Source organism: Cucurbita pepo, chromosome LG07, assembly GCF_002806865.2.
Source record: "Cucurbita pepo subsp. pepo cultivar mu-cu-16 chromosome LG07, ASM280686v2, whole genome shotgun sequence".
NCBI classification, from domain to species: Eukaryota; Viridiplantae; Streptophyta; class Magnoliopsida; order Cucurbitales; family Cucurbitaceae; genus Cucurbita; species Cucurbita pepo.
The window spans coordinates 159,368-179,172 of record NC_036644.1 but is presented as its reverse complement, the minus strand read 5'-3'; the positions used below and the strand labels follow the sequence as shown (position 1 = coordinate 179,172).

Below are 19,805 nucleotides of genomic sequence, written 5' to 3'. Positions count from 1 at the left end.
TGAATAGGTTGATTACAAGGCATCAAACAACGTTTCATCCTATAGTATGAAGCTCACGAGGTACATAATATGGTATGTGCTATACACAAACTTGAACTTAAATGAGTATTATTTGATACCATAACGTAAATGAGTATTACACAAATACATGCATGCTATTATTAATACTTATAATCTTGTGATCCAATTAAGGAAAATCCCCATATAGCAAGATTTACATAATTTTTATTTTATTTTATTTTACTTTTGGATATATACATATATATATATATATGTTAAGTGTGGGGGAGGGGTAGTGGAAGTCCATCCCAATTCAAATCCAACTCAGGGCAGGGCAGGGCAGGGCAGGGCAGGGCAACAAACCCCCCTCCCAAGTATAGCTATCTGTCCCCTTCCCTTTCACTAGCAATATAGCCGTAGGGAGTAGGGTAGCTATCCTCCTTCCCCTGTGCTCTCCATAAAAGTTCCCTACCTTCCTACTGCTTCATTTATAGACCTATTTACCCTACTACGTTCACAAAATTTTTATTTTCCCTATTCTCGCCCTTCCCTAATATTTGTACGCTCCTTTTCCTAAGGGTACTTCCGTAATTTCCTCTCCGGTCACTTTCATTCCATACCCATATCGCTCTCTTGTAGCAACCTTCTGCTTCTTCACTATGGATGCGCTGAAACAGGAAATACCCGAACCATACCCCTATTCCTTCGTTTCTATTCCGTCCACCGGAATTTATTAGGGTTTCTTCTTCTAAGAGACGCGACGAAAACCTCTGAACTCACCTCGCAATCTGTCCTCCCCCGTCTGCTTTAAGCCTATTACTNTCACTTTCATTCCATACCCATATCGCTCTCTTGTACCAACCTTCTGCTTCTTCACTATGGATGCGCTGAAACAGGAAATACCCGAACCATACCCCTATTCCTTCGCTTCTATTCCGTCCACCGGAATTTATTAGGGTTTCTTCTTCAAAGAGACGCGACGAAAACCTCTGAACTCACCTCGCAATCTGTCCTCCCCCGTCTGCTTTAAGCCTATTACTCCGCCATGGCACAAATCGGTATGCTCAAGCTTCGGCGAGGTTTAGACCCAGCTGCTCAAGAGTTCAGACCTGGAAACCTCGCCAATCCGACGCCACTCCCGCCCGTTGTGTTCGGGCCGCCGCTCCGCCATCTATACTATTCGTTCGGCGCTTCGTTTCCGCCCCAAGTGGACGCGTTTCGCAATTCGGCGATAACGTATTCCCCTAATTTTCCGGTTTACTTTAATCCGGCGTTTGTCAATAATAATCCTCTGGAGGAAATAGCGGTGCCGCAGGTTCAGCATCTGTCGTCGTATCCGACTCGGTCGCTGTTACTGAGTGCAGTGCCGAGTGACGTCAGCGAGTCAGTGGTGCGAAGGGATTTGGAAGGGTTTGGAGATGTGAGATGGGTTCAGACGGAGAGAATTAGGGATGGAATCATAACCGTCCATTTTTACGATCTGAGGCATGCAGAAAGGGCCTTTCAAGAGATGAGGGACCAACATTTGATGCGTCAGAAGCAACTTCGCGACCAACATTCTTGGTCTTCGAAGAACAATTTCGACACGCCGCCGCGGTTGGCTCGTGCCCTAATCGGTGGCCATGTTGTGTGGGCCGAATTCATTATTCCGACGACTAACGCCGCGGTACCAGACTGGAACAACCAGGGCACCATCGTTGTTTTCAATTTGGAGTCGGATGTCTCCGCCTCTACTCTCAAGGAAACCTTCGAACGTTTTGGTACATTTTCTTCCTTCTGTCTCTTCGTTTCGGTGGGGTCTTTTGTGGGGCTCTCGTTAATGAACCTGACTCCAACTCTTTCCCCTACTTTATAGTCCCAATCAGATGCATGTTGATGATGATGGTGTTATTCTTTTGTTGTATTTTTTTGGTGGGGTGGCTGGGGGGTATTTTTTTTTTTTTCCTTCATATATCACTTTATTGATTACTTTATCTTTGGAGTTAGGTCCTGTGAAGGAATTTAGGGAGGTGCCATTGAAGAAGCATCGAAGGTTCATTGAGTTTTTTGATGTTAGAGATGCTGCGAAGGCTGTTAAAGAGATGAACGGAAAGGAAATTCATGGCATGCCAGTCGCCGTTGAGTTCAGCCGTCCCGGCGGACATGAAAGGAAGTTCTTCAACCCCATGATTGCTAGACACCATCGGCAGCCTCCTCTCCCTCGAACTTCGAAGCTATCTTCTGGTCGTTTCAACGACCCACATCGCCCATTCTATTCCCAAGCTCAATTTTCCCCCAAGAAGCTGCACTCTGTGACTGGCCGGAGCTTTAACTACGCTGGGAAACTGGTGGACAAGTTGCAGCCATTGAATTGCAGTGGAAGTACAGGAAATGGAATTGTAAGAAGGGATTCAATCGGCACGTCGAGGAGGATAAATGTGGAGAAGATTATCAATAGGCAAGCGCCACCCAACTCAAAACAAGAAGCATCATCTCTACCTAGGATTAATATTAGGTTGAGAAGGAACAAGTTATTGAAGAAATCCGATCCGTGTTTCTTAATAAGCGAAAATGGTATGGATAAAGAAACATCCGATTGCATTGATTGCAGAACCACTGTTATGATCAAGAACATACCCAACAAGTACAGGTGATCTTTCATTTTCAGTCTGGATGTGTATTTCTATTTTAAAGAAACAAGCTCACGAGTTTCCTTGTTCATAACGTTTTAAACACAGTCAAACTTTGGTGGTGAAAAAGATCGTTTCTATTTTAAAGCAAACGACAGAATGATTTCCTGAAAGTAAATGTTTCTTTCACATGAATTATTAACAGAAGACAGAGACTAATGGGGTTAAACGTAAAATTGGCAGTCTGAAGTTATTATTGAAGACTCTGGACAAGCATTGCATGAAGTGCAACGAGGAGATGACCAACGATGGCAAAGACTTACCTTTGTCTTCCTACGATTTCGTATATCTTCCCATTGACTTCAGGCAACTATCTTCCTTCTTCACCTGTCATTTCTTGTTATTTCTTTCTTTGATACGCCAAACATTTGTAGAATGATTATGATAAATTTTTTGTTTCTTTTGATTTTCTATTCCTAACTGCAGTAATAAATGTAACGTGGGATATGGGTTTGTGAATATGACCTCCCCACAAGGAGCTTGGAGACTATTCAAAGCTTTCCATCTTCAAGCTTGGCAAGTCTTCAACTCCAGAAAGATCTGCCAAGTTACCTACGCTAGACTTCAGGTGGGTCTAATATCATTTTTGGTTGGTCTAATTATTTTCTCAAAGTAGATCTTTAATGAAAAACTGCTTTGTGTTTGTGTTAGTAGGGATTAGAAGCACTGAAGGAGCATTTTAGGAACTCAAAATTTCCAAGGGAGATGGAGCAGTACGAGTTGCCCGTGGTGTTTTCGCCCCCACGAGACGGCATTCATCTGACGGAGCCTCTTGCCGTCGCCGGCAACATGCGTGTTGGCGGTGTTAACACATCAGCAGCAGATGGAGATGGCGGTGATGAAGGACGACCATCTGACGCCGCCGCCACCGCCGCAGATCAGTCATCGGAGGTAGTGCTGTGTGGTGAGGGTGATGATGGAAATGAAGAAGACAGCTAGAGATCAGAAGATGGCGCTATGTCTCTGGCTTTCCACTACACGGTGGCACCTAACTGTACAAAAATCTCAAAGACAAAGCAAATGATGTAGCGTTGGAGGTCGGGAGCCGTCCTTATCTCGTCATACAAGGCTCGCCTCAGGTCACCCACCCCTCTTAACCGATTATCCATCACTTTCAACTCTCTCTCTCTCTCTCTCCCTCCCTCGTATGGGGGTTTCTTGGTTTTATGCTTTCTTTGTGGATCGCCCAGGTGAGAGAGAGATGAGATGTGGGCTCTCTCTCTCTCTCTCTCTGTTGCATAGGGATTGAGGCGAGGGTTTGTTGATTTCTTTTTGTGTAATGTTTTGTAGTGTATTTATCATATGTTTTTAATTATATTAGTTTTTTAAAGTATGGTGTCATGACACATTTTTACAATATATTTATCATTTTATTTTATTTACATTAAAATGGAAACATGTGCTTACAAAGGCAGCTGTGAGTTGGGTTATGACAGATCAACAATATCTGATAAATGTTTTAGAAAAATGCGTAATTGTGATTGAATCTTTTAATTTAAGGTTAAGATTATAATGTTCTCATTTAATCTTAAATCAATTTTTTAAAAACTAAATATGGTTAAAAATATACCGCTTAACCAACCCAAGGCGCATTGGATTAAAGTTATTCTGATTTTGTAATCAGTACATTGGGAATCAAGCAAAGACTGAAAAGGATTATATAATGAAGACAACAGTAATTTAAAACTTGAGGGGGTAAGAGGCTTCCATCACAATTCCACACAGACCTTCAGGATCTTCCACCCCACGTTTCATCCTTATGTAACCATCCTCTCCCCATCCAACGCCCCATGAGTTCCTCACACTCCAGTAGTCTGTTCCGTCGTCGGTTGTTCCATAGCCGATCACCACCACTCCGTGATTAAGCTCTGTTCCACAATCTCCATCGAACACTCCCTGCAAATTACCCACACTTCCAATTTAACAATCCCTAGAGATGGAAGGTTCTATGTGATGTGATTCAAGCTATTACAACTTGCCTGCCAGTAGAATTGGAAATCTCTCCCTAGGGCCTCGATGGAGACTGACACTGGTTGGTTTGCGACGGCTTGCATCAGAGCATTCTCGTTTTCAGGTACGCTTTCGAATCCATCTATTGTCACTATTGGCGAAGGCATCTGTTAAACCAAACAAATGTATGCTTAGTTTGTTCATTTCTGGAAGGATGAGCCATATCTTAGGTTTGAATTTCTTCCCGATGTTAGATCAATTACAAAACTTACTCTAGATGAGCGGCAGGATCCTCTTGCGCCACGGTAGGGATAGTTGTTCTCGCTGGCGATTCCTCCATTTCGCCTTATGAAATTATAAGCGGTTTCCATGAATCCTCCATAGCAGCCTCTGTTTCTTGTGTTGCAGTCGAGTAGCTCCTGCTCTGATAGAGACAATAGTTGGTTGGTTTTGATTTGGTTGATCCCTTCAACTGCAGCCACAGCCGAAAACGCCCAACAGCTACCTGCGATACATTTCAAAATCATTGCTTATTTGTGGTTTCAAAAATCGAAGAATGCTTTTCGTTGACATCGTAAGCTCTAATTTATCATATTCTTATAGAGAGAACGCTCGAAACTATTAAATGTTGATTTAGTAATCAACTTCTTTTTCCCTCATCGTAAGCTCTAAGTTACCACATCTGCCTTGATCCTTGATGTCACTGACAGCTCCTCTTTCCCTCCAATCAATGAACGATGGAAGATCCGTAGCCTTTTCATACATGAATCCACTGGCACCTTCTCTTCTCTTGCCATGTAACCTCCTGTAGTGGGTAATATTAGAGCGAGCATACAGGTTCACAAACTCATAATTGGACATATCCGCGAATTTGTTCAGCTTCAACTTGTATGGTTTGTTCATTTGATTCACTGTGAGCACATGGTTCGCATTCTCTTTAAACACGTTGTAACGTTTATGCTTCTCCTTTAGTTCCCTGGAGATTGCATGGTGGTGACTCCACCTTTCATAGAGCTTCCATAGACTTCCATCTGTCGCTAACTCCTCCTCATCGAATTCAAAGCTCTTAGCCAATCCTGAAACTAGTACAATCAGAAATGGAACCAAAAGGCATTTGCTAATGGCCATACTGAATTGGAAAATCTCTTCAGTGTAGTTAGAGTAGTGTGGATAAGCAAGCTGTTGCTTGAATTGAATTGGCAATGCACTTCAGCTTATATAGACTTACATTTTACAAAGTAGTCATGATCTCGTAAGATATCCTACTCAAGTATTTTTTTTTTCTTTTATGGTAACAATAAAATTTGTGTAAATGGGGCTTGGTAGGAGATTGAAAGATTGGAATGTNTTTTTTTTTTTTTTTATGGTAACAATAAAATTTGTGTAAATGGGGCTTGGTAGGAGATTGAAAGATTGGAATGTTATTGGATGAATTATTTCATTGGATTATTACTTAGGGAGTAAGTGAGATTATGAGTGACAAAGAATTGTGTTATGAAACACGCACCACATGTAATCTCTCATACAATATAGACCACATATATATAAAATACCTTTTTTTGTAAGTCTTGAATATACGCGCGTGGTGGGTTGGGATTTTGATTACAACTTAGATTTCCAAACAGTTCAAAGCTTTCAGCCAGAAAATGTGGAAAGTGACTATGATGCTGGTGCATCATCACAATGGGATTTAATTTTATATTATATTTTATCCGGCGAATTACTATTGAAATAGCGGAATGTGTTTGATTTGTTACTTATGTTTTGTTTAATGTGTTAACTGCTGAGCATATAGAAGGCATTGATTATGTCATATTCCTACCCCAATTGCGATTGATGCCCTTTTTAATTTTTAATGCGGAACGGAAATCTTTTTCGGGAAACGGCAAAATACATGAATCTCTTGCCCTTCTCAGTATGCCATATTTTTCTCAAATCTCTTTCTGATTTCATATTTTTCTTTTAGTTCAACAAGGTGGGAAGATGGATCGGCTCTCAATACATATCTTCTGCATTCATTCATCTTGTTTGTCCCTAGTTAAGACTTCATTCTAAATATTTTTATTATGAAAGAGCTTAATTTATGATTAAATTAAACTCTTAACCCAACTCAAGTTGATAATTATAATAATTCATTTGAAAAAGAAAAAAAAAAGAGTTTTTTCTTAATGCTCTTTAAACCTAACTCTTTTGGTTCTTGCCAATTAAAGTTTACCTTTTAAAATTAACATGTTTGGATCTAGTTTCTAGTTGGATGATTTCAAAAATTGGTTTTCATTTGATCCCTAAATTAATAATTTAAAGTGATAATTTTAGATAATCAAAAGTGTTTTCTAAAAAAAATCTTAAGAAACACTTGAGAGATACGATTATCTTTTTAAAAAAAATCTTCAAAGAAATCAACTTAAAATTGTCAAATTTTATAATGAGAAAAAACAAAAAAAAACATATTTGTAATTAATAAAATTACTTTTAATATAATGAGACAAAACAATATTTGTTACTTTCTCAGAAAATGTAAGATACAAAAACATTTTTTTATTAGAAATATAAAAAGAAAAAAAAGGTAAAATGCTTGTAAGTGTTAACAATACATATTTATGCACAGGACGAATAATTAATCAATAATATGAAAAATCATGCAGAAAAATACATTCCTGTTCAAATTCAGATGAGGTTAATGAAACCATGTCGGGATTACATGCCATACATACATTTCCAGGGTTTGGTAAAGTAGTTTCTCCCATACCATATTCCCTCTGTATATTATGTGTACCAATGAAACCATGTTATCCAGTTATGACAGGGATATTGCAAAATGTTTATGCAAATCCATCACATGAAAGACAATTATTTATGTTTTTGCATATGGATGATACAAAAGTAGGAACAGGATTATAACAGGGTTTTGATGATACGACCCTCCAGGACAGGAACTGACCGGCCTATAAACTTCTAGGATACTAGCAAACTACATAATTCCTCTACTACCTGTAATAACCATACTACATGATTCTTCTCAAGTGATTATGCAAATGCATTACAAATAGGAAGTCTTGTTGGATCAAATCCCTAATGACCACATCAGTAAAGGAAGGTTGAACTAGATCTATTGTAGACTTAAAATGATTCTACTTTTCAATCAAAATGGTCAAATCATTTCAACCTCGTTAGCATGACCATTTTTCTGAAGACATTCTACATGAAAAGATAGAAAGAAACATGAAACTGTCATCCTATATGGATAAACAAAGTAGGTACTGAATACTCATCCAATGTAAAATATAAAGTTAGAAACTTTGCAAGCATGTCAGGGATCAAAATAAGCATTCATTTATCTCAATAAGAAGCTAAAAGTAGCACAGAGTTATGTAGAGAGTCTTCCCCATGTTAATCAAGATTCAGATGCAATTTTTCAACAATTAAATTGAGCTCCATTGAAGGAAACTCTGCCCAACAAAAGCAACCTTTAGGTAGCTGCATTGGTATCTGATCAGGACATTGATAACTCCAGAACCCCATGGAGTGTGGACGTATAAATTTGAGATAGAAGCAAGGAAGGTAATGAACACAACACTGAGTCAAGTCGATGAAAAATTCAATTATTCAAAAGGCAAAGCTCCAAATTGAAATGAGCATTGTTTACAATTTGATAACCAGGGAAGTTAATGAGATGAGTAATCAACAATTTATAAGCCAGCCCATTATCATTGTTCTAGAACAGAGAATCAATACTCATAAAAATCTCAACTTATCAATTTGATACCGATAGCAGCAACAGAAGGTAGGGGAAAGTCAAGCAAGAGAGTCCTTCTGTTTCGCTTGTTGCAGTAGCTCTTCTCTAACTCTTCTGATCTCAGCTTCTCTTTCCAATCTCTCTTTCTGAAACAGCAAAGAAGAACGCAGAGACACCTTTGTTATTTCTAATTATCAAAATTTCTACAAATATCGCATAGATGAACTGCCGTAGACTTGCCCCCTAGGGTTTTGTTTTTTGTACTTAATTCATACTCTTCAACGGAGAAGCAGGCATCAATTGAAGAATGAAGAATAAAGGACTATGAAATGAGAAGGAGAAGAAAATTAGAGAAATCTTTAGGGAGGGAAATGGAGAGAGAACCTTTTCGTCTTGACGGAGAGCGATCCAAACATGGAGTTTATCCATTGACTGCCAGAATACGAAGGCGCCCAATGACATTGCAAAGAACGTCGCCACTTTCACCATCTTCTTCTCTCCAACAAATTATGATTCGAGAAAGAAGGAGAACAAGGGCAGGCAGGGGTTGGAGATGGAGTTCGATGATTCTACAGGGAAGGGAAGGGAAGGGAAGGGAAGGGAAGGGAATAGATCTGTTCGAGAAATGATCCGAGGCTATGAGTCTATGGAAGCCGCATTTGCACCCTGCCTCCGGTACGTCCGATTTCGATGCGTTTACTAAATTATTTATTATTATTATTATTATTATTATTATTTAAATGAAATTAACACTTTGAAATAAAATTTAAAAATGTTTTTGATTTAATTCTTGATACAATTAAGTTTGTTNTTTTTCTCTTAATTTCTTTTTCTTTTTTTAAATCTCGCAAGAAAATAGGGACTTTCATGAAAATTAATGGGAAAAATATATATTTTTAAACATTAAACATTAAAAAAAAAAAAACAAAAAAAGAGNAGAAAAATTTCATTAAACCTTGAAACATACATTAAAACTATTTAATAAAGGATAACGTAATACTGAAATTAGAGTTCCATGCATCCATGGAAATTACATCTTCTTATTTTACGCAACAAAATCCACACTGCAAAGCCTTACTTACTATATATAAGCAACAATTGGTGAGGGCGGTTGGAACTGTGCCAAAAGCTCAGTCTGTGCAGCAGCGGTACATGATGAACTTCTCCATGGCGCTGCCACATTCAGAGCAGACCACCTTCTCGGGAATGGTGCCATTGGAGGAAGGCAGAATGAGACGGTTGCAATGCTCGGGAGTGTGGATGGTTTGGAGGTCCTTGCTCATAGCAGGTATGAGTCCCAACTCCTTTGCATCCTCCTTCCAACGCTCTTCGTACCCCTCCATCACCTTCATTATCATCTCGGCTTTGGCCCGAATGATGCTGGTTGAGCCCTTGCAGAACACCGCCCACCCCTGGTCCCCACTGTCGAAGCTCAGCATTGTCATTGTCTCTTGCATTATGGGATCTTCCTCAATTGTGTTTCCCCTTTGTGTTTTTGAATACCACATGCTTTCCAGCCTTACCCAGAAGAACCATACTAGGGTCGGATCTGCCAGTGTGTGGATCATTTTTTCTGCCAAGATTGCCGCTATGTTCTTCCTGATTCTCTCTCCCGGGTTGCTCTTTCCCACGTACAATATCTCCATTTCTACTCCCGCGTCCTTTGCCACTTCTTTCACCTTTTTGCTGAAGCTTCTCACCCATTCCATGTCTTCCCCTCCGCAAATGCATATGTATTTCCCTGTTTCCATCTGAAAATTTTACTTGCACACATTAGCTTTAACATAAACATAAGATACATGAAGGGGGAATTGAGGTTACCCAGTTAAAGATGAGCGGCTCCACTGAATCCACCAACAGCTCAAGTCTCCAAGTCTCCTCTTTCCAAAGTGATTCCTCTCGAGCGCTTGTGAAGGGGTACGCCAAGCTTCCCCAAATCCACAGCATATGGACGGCGTTGGTATTCACTACTTTTCCTTGAGGGTCCAAAACCACCAACAAAGGCTTCTTGTTGAAGTGCCACACCTGTCTTATGTACTTGATCACCGCCGATTCGATCAGGGAAGGATGTGCCACCGAGTACCATGGCATCAAATTCAGCAACCCTTCGAACTTGGCCTGTTTCTCATCTGTCCATGGGGACTCCACAATTGGCATCCAAACCACCTCGTAATCGCTCTCTGCTCTCGTTTTGTTCTGCCTTGATTCTCTGTAGATTTGGTCCAGCATTGAAAGCTCCACTGCGGAAAGGTCCAGGTCGGAGATGAGCAGCAGCACATTCTTCTTTCTCAGCACGTCCAGGGTAGCCTGGGATGTGATTAAACAAAATCCAGCTGAAGTGTTTAACAGAGTACTAGAGTTCAAGAATTGCATTGAAACCGAAATAAAATATGTGGGGAAGTTCAGAAAAGGGGAAAGTGCACACCTTTTCCTTGCTTATACCATCGATGAGGGGCATCTTGTCATCCTTGGAGTAAATCAAAGCCCTGAGGATCTTGTTGTTGTCAAGGTGGGGTATCTCGAAAAGGCGGACCAGGTTCATATAAGCTTCGTGGTGCATCTTCTCATCTGTTTTATCAATCACAAACGAGGAGAAGAGTTAACTCAGTGTCAACTGTGTCTAGATCTCTGTTTATTTTCAAGTTTAGAGAGAGCAACAGAAGCCTCACGTATGTACTGATGACAAGCTTGAAGCAGTTGTTCGAGGTGCTTGCGAATGTTGTCGATCTTATGGGCCAAACTTGAGAGCTCCCATGTCTCAGATGCTGATGCTAAATACCTGATGGATTATTGGAGAAAAAGAAACAAGGAATGTTTAGTGAGCCGAGTACAATGAAGTTAGATTATCCAAAGTAGGAGATGGTGGCATACTCATGGCCAACCCCGACAAGGCCTGTAATCTGCGCAGCGCAGGCGATAATGCTTCTGACTATCCAGTAAACAGCTGTTGGAATAAGAGTGGTTGCACTCTTCATTTCAGGTGTGTCGGGAGTAATGTAATGGGGAGGAAGCATTTTGAAATCGACGATGCACTTGGCCACACTGATGAGTGCCTTGATGAGTTTGTCAATGGCGTCAAATTTTTGCCTCACAATGTCGATTCTCTCGAATATTTCTGGGAGTTTTTTGAGGAGTGAGATGTCTTTGGCGAGTAAGTCAGATGAGGATTGGTGAACCAATAGCCAAAACTCTCCATAGTTGATGGAAAATGCAGCCAACGCCAGCACTGCCTTAGCATCCCATGGCCAGTTTGTTAACAAATTCAACACTTCCATTGTCACTGTATGGGGCTCCCCTGCTCTTGAACACTTGTACTGTATCTGTGATCATTAAAAACAAGCAAAGAAAACCAGTTCTGAAAAGGAATGGACTTTTCTATACCCAAAGAAGGAAAAAAAAAAAAAAAGAACTCTAGACAGCTCACCTCATTGGAAACTCTATGGATGGTGAATGATACAAAGTCCAGCAAGTCCAGCAAGTCCGTTGGGCTTGGAGAGTTGTCTTCGATTGCCTCCAGTTCAGCTCCTGTTGTTCCCTGGTGGAGACAAAATCAATGAATGAGCAAAGCTCACATGAAAAGGTTGAATATGCGAAAACAGATTGTTAAAACACATGTATGACATGCCTGCTTATCATTGAGTTTAGCTCGAAGGAAAATTTGTTCAATGAGACCGAGCAAAGGAGTGACGAGAAACTCGAGAGTTTCGTCGGAATGAGTGGCCAAAACTTGCTTCGTCAGGGCAGTGTCATCAGCAACTGCGAAGAGCTGACGGTCTGGTTTCATGAGACCCATCTTACGTGCTGCTGTTGCAAGAGCCATAGCCTTGTTTCTTCAATAGAAAGGATGGAGAGAAGAGTGAGTAGAAAGGAGGAAAGTTGGGCTGTCCTGATTTAGGATGATCTTTGCATTGAGTTGGGAAGGCTTATATACAAGGATAAAAAGGGATTAAAGGTCAAAAGTTTTGATGAATTTCTACCTTGCTTCCAAGGGGGTTTAAATTACTACAAAAGTGAAAAGAGGTTTAAGATAATGGAGGTATGTTTGGGTTATCAGTATGGATGCTTTTTGTTTCAAGAGTGGAAAAAAACGAAGTTTTTGATCCAGTTTCTGTTATAAAAGCAAGTTGCCAACTGGGGTTGTAGATTCAAGTTTGCCTTATTTTTGGAAGTATAAGATTGGAAGATCATTGGAAAGAAGAAAAAGAAAAAGAAAAGAAAAGAAAAGAAGGGGCCAGTTAAAAATGATAACACAGACAAAGAGAATGTCGCTTTATAAAGCCAAAATTGGAGCAAATGTTGAGCACATGCATGCAATTTAAGCGAGAAGGATGAGGGGGGGAATGATTATGCATTTAAGAGCATCCAAATTTCAAGTACAATATTGATTTGATTTGTGTTATCAAATTTCAAGTACGTATCTGCCTCAAAAGTTAATATCTGTGTTTATCTCATAATTGTGTTTATCCAATAAGAAAAAGAAAGTTTTTTTTTGTCTTGCCATAGGACGATGGAGACTTCAAAACAAATTTATGTCACTTCAGTTTATATTGTGCAAAGCAGAAGATTCTTTATATTTCTTTGCCTCATTATTTGAAGTTTTGTTTTAGGTTTCCTAAATTTTTGAATTTTTGCGATTATAGATTTAATAGGTTCTTGAACTTTCAATTTTGTGTCTAATACGTTGTTGACTTTATTGAACACACAATTGAAAGTTTAATCTCCTATTTACATTTAATAGATTCTTTAATTTAAGAAATGGTTGAATACGTCAATAACCTATTAAACACAAAATTGAAAGTTGAAGACTTATTTGACATTTTTAAAATTTAGAGATCATACTTTTTCTAGTTTAGTTCATGGACTACAACTTAACCTCGTTTGTTTGCTTGCTTGTAGATTGAAGCTTTTCCAGCAGGCAAAAACAGTACATTTCTGTAGCTAAAATATTCTATCTTGGGATGGAAGCCAAGAAGCATTTCCATTTTTGTTGAACTTCAGTGTTTCACCATGATAGAGATGTTTTCTATAGCAAAATAATTCTGTCTGAACTGGCCTCCCCCCTTAACCAAAATGCTTAGCTTCCATGCCCTCCCAACCTTTCACAGATGTAGCAAAATTTTGTACGAAATTCAAAGGCAACACAAGTTGAGGTAGAGGTGCTTGATTTTACAGGGTGGAAAGGCAACCCCAGGGGAAGAAATTTAGGAAATTTAGGAAATTTAGGAAATTTAGGAAATTTGTGATGGACCATGACCTCCTTCCCACTTTTTCTGTCTTTGTTTAGGTGCCCTGTTGTGGCTCTCCCATTTGTTCCAGCTTTGTTTCTGAATGTGTTTAGAACCAGATGCTTCACCAATATATCACAATTGCTAAAGCTCCACTTATCAATCTCTCCTTCAAATAGCAATTAGCAGCTACTATGCTGTGTTGTGCTTGATGGTTCATAAACCTAGGAATTGACTGAGAGCATGATTTAGAGTTTCCATGTCGGCCACCTATATTATTAAATTATGATCTTGATGCACAACCTGCCCCTACACCAGAAATCAGCATTATGATGATAACTTCAAGTTCTTGAGTTCATAGCTGAGATGATTCCAATTCCAAACAAGGGTCACTTTAGAGACATGCAAGATTCCTGCTAAAACATGTAAAAATGTTCAAAACAAAGCTTGGGCGAGCTACCACAAGGTCTGAGTTTATTCAAGTCAATTGGGCAGTTCCCAGTTTCTAAATATCTTTTTTAGCTTTTGGCTTAGAACTTTGTTCTTCACAGTTCTTGCGATTACTCATCCAAGTTGGAAATGGAATGTTGTGTTGGCCTAAATTCACGCTTGAAAAGACTCTTAAGCACCATAACAACGACGGCTTAAGATACAATTAATAAACAACCAAAAATAGTTTGCCTACAACGTTCCATAGCTTCTTCCTCTCAATTGACTGTATAAAAACACTAAATTTTTGTGATACAAAACCCTAGAAAACAGTTTTGTACGTGGTTTCTATATACGGAGAGTTTAGTGGTCTCAACTTGGTTTTGCCAAAAAAAAAGTACACAAAAGGTCAAAACTTCAACAAGTTCTTTACCAACTTTGGTCTTAATGGTAAATGTTAGCGTGTAATTATCACTTCCCACTGCCACGGTTTTTCCTTGGATCTATGGAAGATGCTTTTACGGGTTCGGTTAGATCTTTCATTTCTGAACTTGGTAGTCCAGTTGGGTCACACTTCCGACCCTTGTTAGCCATTCAGTCTAATTTTCTTCTAATTTATAATACCCACCAAGAAAATGCGTTAATTAATGCCGTCCCATCCCACATATTATCCAAAAGGGTCTTTATCGTTTTCCTAATTCAGTATTTTCCATTGGTGAAGGTTTCATAATATCAATCAAAGCTCCCTGTTTTCTAGTCTACTCTTAGTTTCATAGCTCAGAACCGCCACTGGTGTGGGCAAGACCCGTCATGAAAGACTTCTCCTTCAGTTCTCTCTGCTTTTGCCTCTTCTTTTGTTTCGGGCTTCTCTTCAATAGGTTTGTAGATCTAACTTTTCGCTCACTTTCAGTTCTAGTAGCTTATCCGGTTGAGTTCCGTTTCTATATTACGTAAGAATTGTCTGCGGTCTGTAGAAACTATGATTGTTATTGACTGACTGCCTGATTGAACGAAGACCCACTTCGTTTCTTAAAAAAACTTTGTGAAGAATTTCATTTTACTCAAATCTGTTTCAGGGTGTCCTCACAAACTGGACCAGAACGTGCCGCCCTCCCGCCGAGAGGCTGGAACTCCTATGACTCCTTCTGCTGGACTATTTCTGAGAAAGAATTCCTGGACAATGCAGAGATTGTTGCCAAGCGGCTTAATTCTAAGGGTTATGAGGTAGGAATTGGGTAACTGTCTGGCAAATTTGTTGGTATCATTGGTTGTTTATGATGCAATGTAAGGATTTTTTTAGCTTTGTTGTCATGCATGCTTGATGATCTCTGGTTTATTTAATTGATGCAGTATGTGGTTGTGGACTACCTCTGGTATAGGAAAAAGGTTCCAGGTGCTTACGTTGATTCTCTTGGATTTGATGTGATTGATGAATGGGGTAGGATGGTGCCTGACCCGGTGCGGTGGCCTTCCTCTCAAGGTGGAAAGGGATTCACTGAAGTAGCTAAGAAAGTTCATGATATGGGTTTGAAGTTTGGAATTCATGTCATGAGAGGAATAAGCACACAGGCAGTAAATGCCAATACTCCTATATTGGACGTTTCTAAGGTACCTTCGACAACTTCCCTTATTTTGTTCATAAAAACACAGAAGAATTGCTAACTGTGTTCTTCATTGCTTCTTAGGGAGGTGCCTATGTAGAATCAGGGAGAAAGTGGTTTGCAAGTGATATCGGGATCAAGTCGAGGTCGTGTGCGTGGATGCATAATGGTTTCATGAGTGTAAACGTTAATTCAGGAGCTGGAAAAGCCTTCTTAAGGTCGCTGTATCAACAGTTTGCTGATTGGGGCGTTGATTTTGGTAAGTTGACTGTCATTAACTATTTGATAGATTGTTTTAAATTGCGAACAATCCATTTTACTCTTCAATATTAACGTTTTAACTGAATATTTCTGTTCTTTAGAAACATTACCTGAAACCTGGATACTAACCCGAAATGTTCATTTTTTATAACCTTTATTTCCTATGTTTCTGGCAGTGAAGCATGATTGTGTCTTCGGTGACGACTTGGATTTACCTGAAATAAGCTTTGTCTCAGATGTATGGTCTCTTTCTCTGTCTATCACATACATGGGTGTTACACATATGCTAATTCATCGAGTACACACAGGTTCTTAAACAACTTAACTGCCCAATACTCTATTCTCTATCTCCTGGAACAAGTGTGACACCAGCCATGGCCAAGGGTGTAAGTGGGTTGGTTAACATGTATAGAATAACAGGTGACGATTGGGATACTTGGAACGACATCGTTTCCCACTTTGATGTCACCCGGTAAATTATGTAGCCGTATTTCGATTCAAGAGATTCAAATACATATTATGTCGTTTGAACACATACTTACATGGTCTGATTCATCTCTTCATCAGGGATTTCTCTACTGCTAATATGATAGGTACCACAGGGTTGCTGGGTAAATCATGGCCTGATTTAGATATGCTTCCACTAGGGTGGCTCACTGATCAAGGTTACTCCTTCTCTCTATTGGGGCCATGCAGTAGGATGGCAATAAGATTGAATAAACTAAAAATGAGAGTACAATTAGGTTGAGTAACAATCTCGAGTGTTTTGGTAATATGTTCTTCACCAGGTGAGACAAGGAATTGCCTATGTTCTTCATCATTGCTCTCTGAATAAGATGAATGCTTTATATAAAATACATAAATGATCTGTATTGAGGGAAACTGTGAATCAAAAGAGATGGAGCTGGGCAAACCATATCTTCAGAAGTTCAGATGATATTTCATTTTTAAGCTTGTATTGAATGTTATTTCAGGTTCAAACGATGGCCCACATAGAAGATCCAACCTTAATATAAATGAACAAAGAACTCAGGTACATTTGTATTTCATAAAAGAGGGAGAGAGTATATATTATCTTAATAGTTTTCATTTGACTCAGAAATGTTGTTCAACTGAATTTTTCAGATGACTTTATGGTGTATGTCCAAATCTCCAATTATGTATGGAGGAGATTTGCGGAATATTGACGATATGACCTATAGTATCATCACGAATCCTACGCTTCTGGAGATTAACTCCTTTAGCTCAAATAATATGGAGGCAAGTTCAGCTTTTTCTGTTCTTATAATTTGGAAGTTGGGAGACTTTCTGGATATTGACATTTTTACTTCTTATTTTTGTTGCCTTCACAGTTTCTTAAAATTGCTGCAACAACAAAGGTATCAAAATGTAGAGAGCAGATTATGAAATGGCATTTCAGATATTCGAAGCCATCAGTTTCACCTATATTGGGTCTCACCAAATGTGCGGATTCGAACGCTGTTGGTTGGATTACTGAACGTCTCGATCGAGGTGTTGAAAAAATATGCTGGAAGGCAAATCCAGAGCTTGAATATCAAACGCCATTATGTCTATATAAAAGAGGATCTCGAGTTGCAATGTAATTGGTTTGATGCACCAGTTTTGATTTTCTTATGAGTGTATAGCATTGTCAGAAAACTATGTTCTGCTGCAGAGATAAAGAGGCAACTACTCGCCTTGATCAAGTGGAACTTCTATCGTCGCCTACTAGCACGGTGGACGTTTGCCTGGATGCTACTTCGAAAAGAAAGCGTAGTTCTGAAGAGTTCGTGAGGGGGTCATTTTTTCGGTGTAGTAGACATGAGAACCAGGTTTGTTGGGTCTTAATTGTTCGATGTTTTTTCCTTTCCATTTAAGAGAATTAATATGCATAAACGAGCATTGTAGTTATCTTACTTTGTTCCCGGAATGTTCACTCTGATTATAGCAGAAGTGGGATTTATACAGTAATGGGACATTGGGAAATCATCATTCTGGGCATTGTGCAATTGTGAAGACTGACCAAGGTATGAATCCGAGATCTAGTCGCATTCTTAAAACTACGAATCTTGGACTGTTTTAGCATTATGAGCATCACTCATGAACATCATTCCTGCAGCCAAAGCCAGTCCGACTGGAGTTCGCTCTTGGATCGCAACAGGAAGAGGAGGTTAGATTCTAAATGGATGTTGTTCATATAGATGTAGCATGGTTGAGTCAACATATTTGTTAAAGAAGATTTGGATGTGTAATATAGGTGAGATATATGTTGCTTTCTTCAATCTAAACGATGTGAAGACGGTAATATCAGCAAAGATTTCGGACGTGGGCGAAGTTGTTCCTGGCAAGAAACTGGATCATAGTTCCTGCAAATGCAAAGAGGAATGGAGTGGAAAAGAGTTTGGAGTGAAGTCAGGGTCAATAGGTGCAGCAGTTGAAAGCCATGGTTGTGCACTGTTTATCATAAATTGTAGCAGCTGATCCAACTGCATTGCCAAAGCAGTCAACAATAATAAGCTCTGGAGTACTTGTGGATGTAAGTAAGTTTAGTACTCTTAAAAAAACGTATTTTCACTTTTTCTAATTTTAAATAATATAAACAAGGCAGCCGCCCCACCCCACCAACTATATAAACACCTGTTCTAACCTAAAATTTAATACAAAGATTATAATAATTTATGTTTAAGATGTAATTTAAAGAGCCTTCCAAAAGGGAACTTTTGCTTCTATAATAATAAGTGCTGACGTTCCTGTTGTTTCCTGAATTCAATTATTGAGTGCAAATTGCAATTATAAAATAATTAATAGAAATAAAGTCCCACCTTTTGGGCTTTCCAGTTCCCAATTCGATGCACTTTCATGGGCCCAGAATCGGTTTAATATCTAGCGGGGCCCACCAGCCCAATTGCTCTTCCCGGAAGGCCGTAAGCTCCTCGGTCTGCAATATAAATACTCCTGGAGTTTGGTCGTTTCATTTACAGCCACCCACAAGCTGAATTATGGAAGCGATTCACCTGGTGAGGCGAAGAGCGGAGAGTAGAGGCGGAACTCCGGGAGCTTCATTTTACTCGGTCAAATAATGTTACCAAAAGTTTCTTCCTCCTTTTTCCTTTTCTTTTCATCTATACATGGCTTCGATGCCTGTAGTTACATTTGGTTTTCGATCCGCTGAGTTTTCAGGTTCCTCGAAGCTCCACCTTCAAAAAGTGCGCTCTCGTTGTGTAGTAAATCAGAGATTTCTTGCATCCAAATCCCTAAGATGCACCATATCTTCCTCCGATAGGTTACATCTTCGACGCTCTAATTGCGATCTCGATGCGTTTGCAATTCCGGTCTATACGTCTGATTTAGTGGTGGATAAGCTTCATCGACTTGTTTTGGAGTTCAAGCCTCTCTTGAAGCCGATTGATCGAGTGAAACGACTGTTGCAGTATGCAGCGATTCTTGATCCTACAGATGAATCGATTCGACTACCAGAGAATAGAGTGAGAGGATGTGCGACGCAAGTATGGTTGGATGTAAGAATTGACGAGTTTGATCGAATGAGATTCAAAGCTGACAGCGATTCGGAGATTGCGAAGGGATACTGTTCGTGTTTGATTTGGATGTTGGAGGGCGCGAAGGCATGTGAGGTTTTGAAGATGAGGAGCGATGATTTGGAGGCTGTGAATGTTGGATTACATGGAAAAGCGATATCTAGGGTGAATACATGGCAAAATGTGTTGATGAGTATGCAAATGAGAACGAACGCTTTGGTATCCAGGAATGAAGCCTTTGATCTGTAGCAGTGTTCATCATCGTTGATGGTGTTGGCGCCAATAGAGACAATTTTTTTGGTTAGACTTGAACTTACATTTCAGTAACATAGTTGATGACCAATAGAGACTATTTTTCGGAAACAGAAAAGCTAAAAACACATTAACCAATTTTAAGT

General features: G+C 39.5%; 6 protein-coding genes across 7 annotated transcripts; 3 read left to right on the top strand and 3 right to left on the bottom strand.

Moving 5' to 3' along the window:
- Positions 1–885: 885 nt before the first annotated feature.
- On the top strand, positions 886–3,950 carry LOC111798483 (protein terminal ear1-like). Its single transcript, XM_023681657.1, has 5 exons — positions 886–1,760; positions 1,987–2,629; positions 2,853–2,975; positions 3,096–3,237; positions 3,324–3,950. Exons 1-5 carry the CDS (start codon positions 1,046–1,048, stop codon positions 3,606–3,608), a joined length of 1,908 nt encoding a protein of 635 aa, XP_023537425.1. The 5' UTR covers positions 886–1,045; the 3' UTR covers positions 3,609–3,950.
- A 296-nt stretch (positions 3,951–4,246) lies between these two features.
- On the bottom strand, positions 4,247–5,896 carry LOC111798485 (vignain-like). The gene is made up of 4 exons (XM_023681660.1): positions 5,297–5,896; positions 4,892–5,124; positions 4,649–4,786; positions 4,247–4,565 (listed from the first exon to the last, which is right to left on the bottom strand). Exons 1-4 carry the CDS (start codon positions 5,745–5,747, stop codon positions 4,350–4,352), a joined length of 1,038 nt encoding a protein of 345 aa, XP_023537428.1. The 5' UTR covers positions 5,748–5,896; the 3' UTR covers positions 4,247–4,349.
- A 2,300-nt stretch (positions 5,897–8,196) lies between these two features.
- On the bottom strand, positions 8,197–8,978 carry LOC111798484. Its single transcript, XM_023681659.1, has 2 exons — positions 8,740–8,978; positions 8,197–8,501 (listed from the first exon to the last, which is right to left on the bottom strand). Exons 1-2 carry the CDS (start codon positions 8,842–8,844, stop codon positions 8,415–8,417), a joined length of 192 nt encoding a protein of 63 aa, XP_023537427.1. The 5' UTR covers positions 8,845–8,978; the 3' UTR covers positions 8,197–8,414.
- A 321-nt stretch (positions 8,979–9,299) lies between these two features.
- On the bottom strand, positions 9,300–12,467 carry LOC111798482 (protein SIEVE ELEMENT OCCLUSION B-like). The gene is made up of 7 exons (XM_023681656.1): positions 11,981–12,467; positions 11,780–11,890; positions 11,227–11,675; positions 11,025–11,134; positions 10,781–10,923; positions 10,177–10,662; positions 9,300–10,106 (listed from the first exon to the last, which is right to left on the bottom strand). Exons 1-7 carry the CDS (start codon positions 12,173–12,175, stop codon positions 9,486–9,488), a joined length of 2,115 nt encoding a protein of 704 aa, XP_023537424.1. The 5' UTR covers positions 12,176–12,467; the 3' UTR covers positions 9,300–9,485.
- Positions 12,468–13,793: 1,326 nt separating this feature from the next.
- On the top strand, positions 13,794–18,564 carry LOC111799267. 2 transcript variants are annotated; one of them, XM_023682743.1, is made up of 15 exons: positions 13,794–14,046; positions 14,731–14,887; positions 15,086–15,233; positions 15,360–15,617; positions 15,695–15,869; positions 16,048–16,109; positions 16,180–16,343; positions 16,439–16,536; positions 16,846–16,904; positions 16,997–17,131; positions 17,224–17,471; positions 17,547–17,703; positions 17,823–17,898; positions 17,991–18,041; positions 18,129–18,564. In XM_023682743.1, exons 2-15 carry the CDS (start codon positions 14,820–14,822, stop codon positions 18,350–18,352), a joined length of 1,923 nt encoding a protein of 640 aa, XP_023538511.1. In that variant the 5' UTR covers positions 13,794–14,046; positions 14,731–14,819; the 3' UTR covers positions 18,353–18,564. The 2 variants fall into 2 exon arrangements, with proteins under 2 accessions (XP_023538511.1, XP_023538510.1); XM_023682742.1 differs by lacking the exon at positions 13,794–14,046 and having other exon boundaries at positions 14,597–14,887.
- Positions 18,565–18,702: 138 nt separating this feature from the next.
- On the top strand, positions 18,703–19,711 carry LOC111799269 (sufE-like protein 2, chloroplastic). The gene has a single exon (XM_023682746.1). The coding sequence runs from the start codon at positions 19,000–19,002 to the stop codon at positions 19,654–19,656; it is 657 nt and encodes a 218-aa protein (XP_023538514.1). The 5' UTR covers positions 18,703–18,999; the 3' UTR covers positions 19,657–19,711.
- Positions 19,712–19,805: the final 94 nt, after the last annotated feature.

Bases quoted from the DNA above. Each gene is read 5' to 3' on its own strand.
- LOC111798483 (XM_023681657.1), top strand. From the start codon at position 1,046: ATGGCACAAATCGGTATGCTCAAGCTTCGGCGAGGTTTAGACCCAGCT. The intron at 1,761-1,986 runs GTACATTTTCTT...CTTTGGAGTTAG, and splicing joins GGAAACCTTCGAACGTTTTG to GTCCTGTGAAGGAATTTAGG. The intron at 2,630-2,852 runs GTGATCTTTCAT...TAAAATTGGCAG, and splicing joins AACATACCCAACAAGTACAG to TCTGAAGTTATTATTGAAGA.
- LOC111798485 (XM_023681660.1), bottom strand. From the start codon at position 5,747: ATGGCCATTAGCAAATGCCTTTTGGTTCCATTTCTGATTGTACTAGTT. The intron at 4,787-4,891 runs GTAAGTTTTGTA...TTGGTTTAACAG, and splicing joins GATCCTGCCGCTCATCTAGA to ATGCCTTCGCCAATAGTGAC. The intron at 4,566-4,648 runs GCAAGTTGTAAT...GGTAATTTGCAG, and splicing joins ATTTCCAATTCTACTGGCAG to GGAGTGTTCGATGGAGATTG.
- LOC111798484 (XM_023681659.1), bottom strand. From the start codon at position 8,844: ATGGTGAAAGTGGCGACGTTCTTTGCAATGTCATTGGGCGCCTTCGTA. The intron at 8,502-8,739 runs GTTCTCTCTCCA...TTGCTGTTTCAG, and splicing joins CTCTCCGTCAAGACGAAAAG to AAAGAGAGATTGGAAAGAGA.
- LOC111798482 (XM_023681656.1), bottom strand. From the start codon at position 12,175: ATGGCTCTTGCAACAGCAGCACGTAAGATGGGTCTCATGAAACCAGAC. The intron at 11,676-11,779 runs GTGAGCTGTCTA...TAATGATCACAG, and splicing joins TCCATAGAGTTTCCAATGAG to ATACAGTACAAGTGTTCAAG. The intron at 10,924-11,024 runs GTGAGGCTTCTG...TTGATAAAACAG, and splicing joins AGCTTGTCATCAGTACATAC to ATGAGAAGATGCACCACGAA.
- LOC111799267 (XM_023682743.1), top strand. From the start codon at position 14,820: ATGAAAGACTTCTCCTTCAGTTCTCTCTGCTTTTGCCTCTTCTTTTGT. The intron at 15,618-15,694 runs GTACCTTCGACA...ATTGCTTCTTAG, and splicing joins CTATATTGGACGTTTCTAAG to GGAGGTGCCTATGTAGAATC. The intron at 16,905-16,996 runs GTACATTTGTAT...TGAATTTTTCAG, and splicing joins TAAATGAACAAAGAACTCAG to ATGACTTTATGGTGTATGTC.
- LOC111799269 (XM_023682746.1), top strand. From the start codon at position 19,000: ATGGCTTCGATGCCTGTAGTTACATTTGGTTTTCGATCCGCTGAGTTT.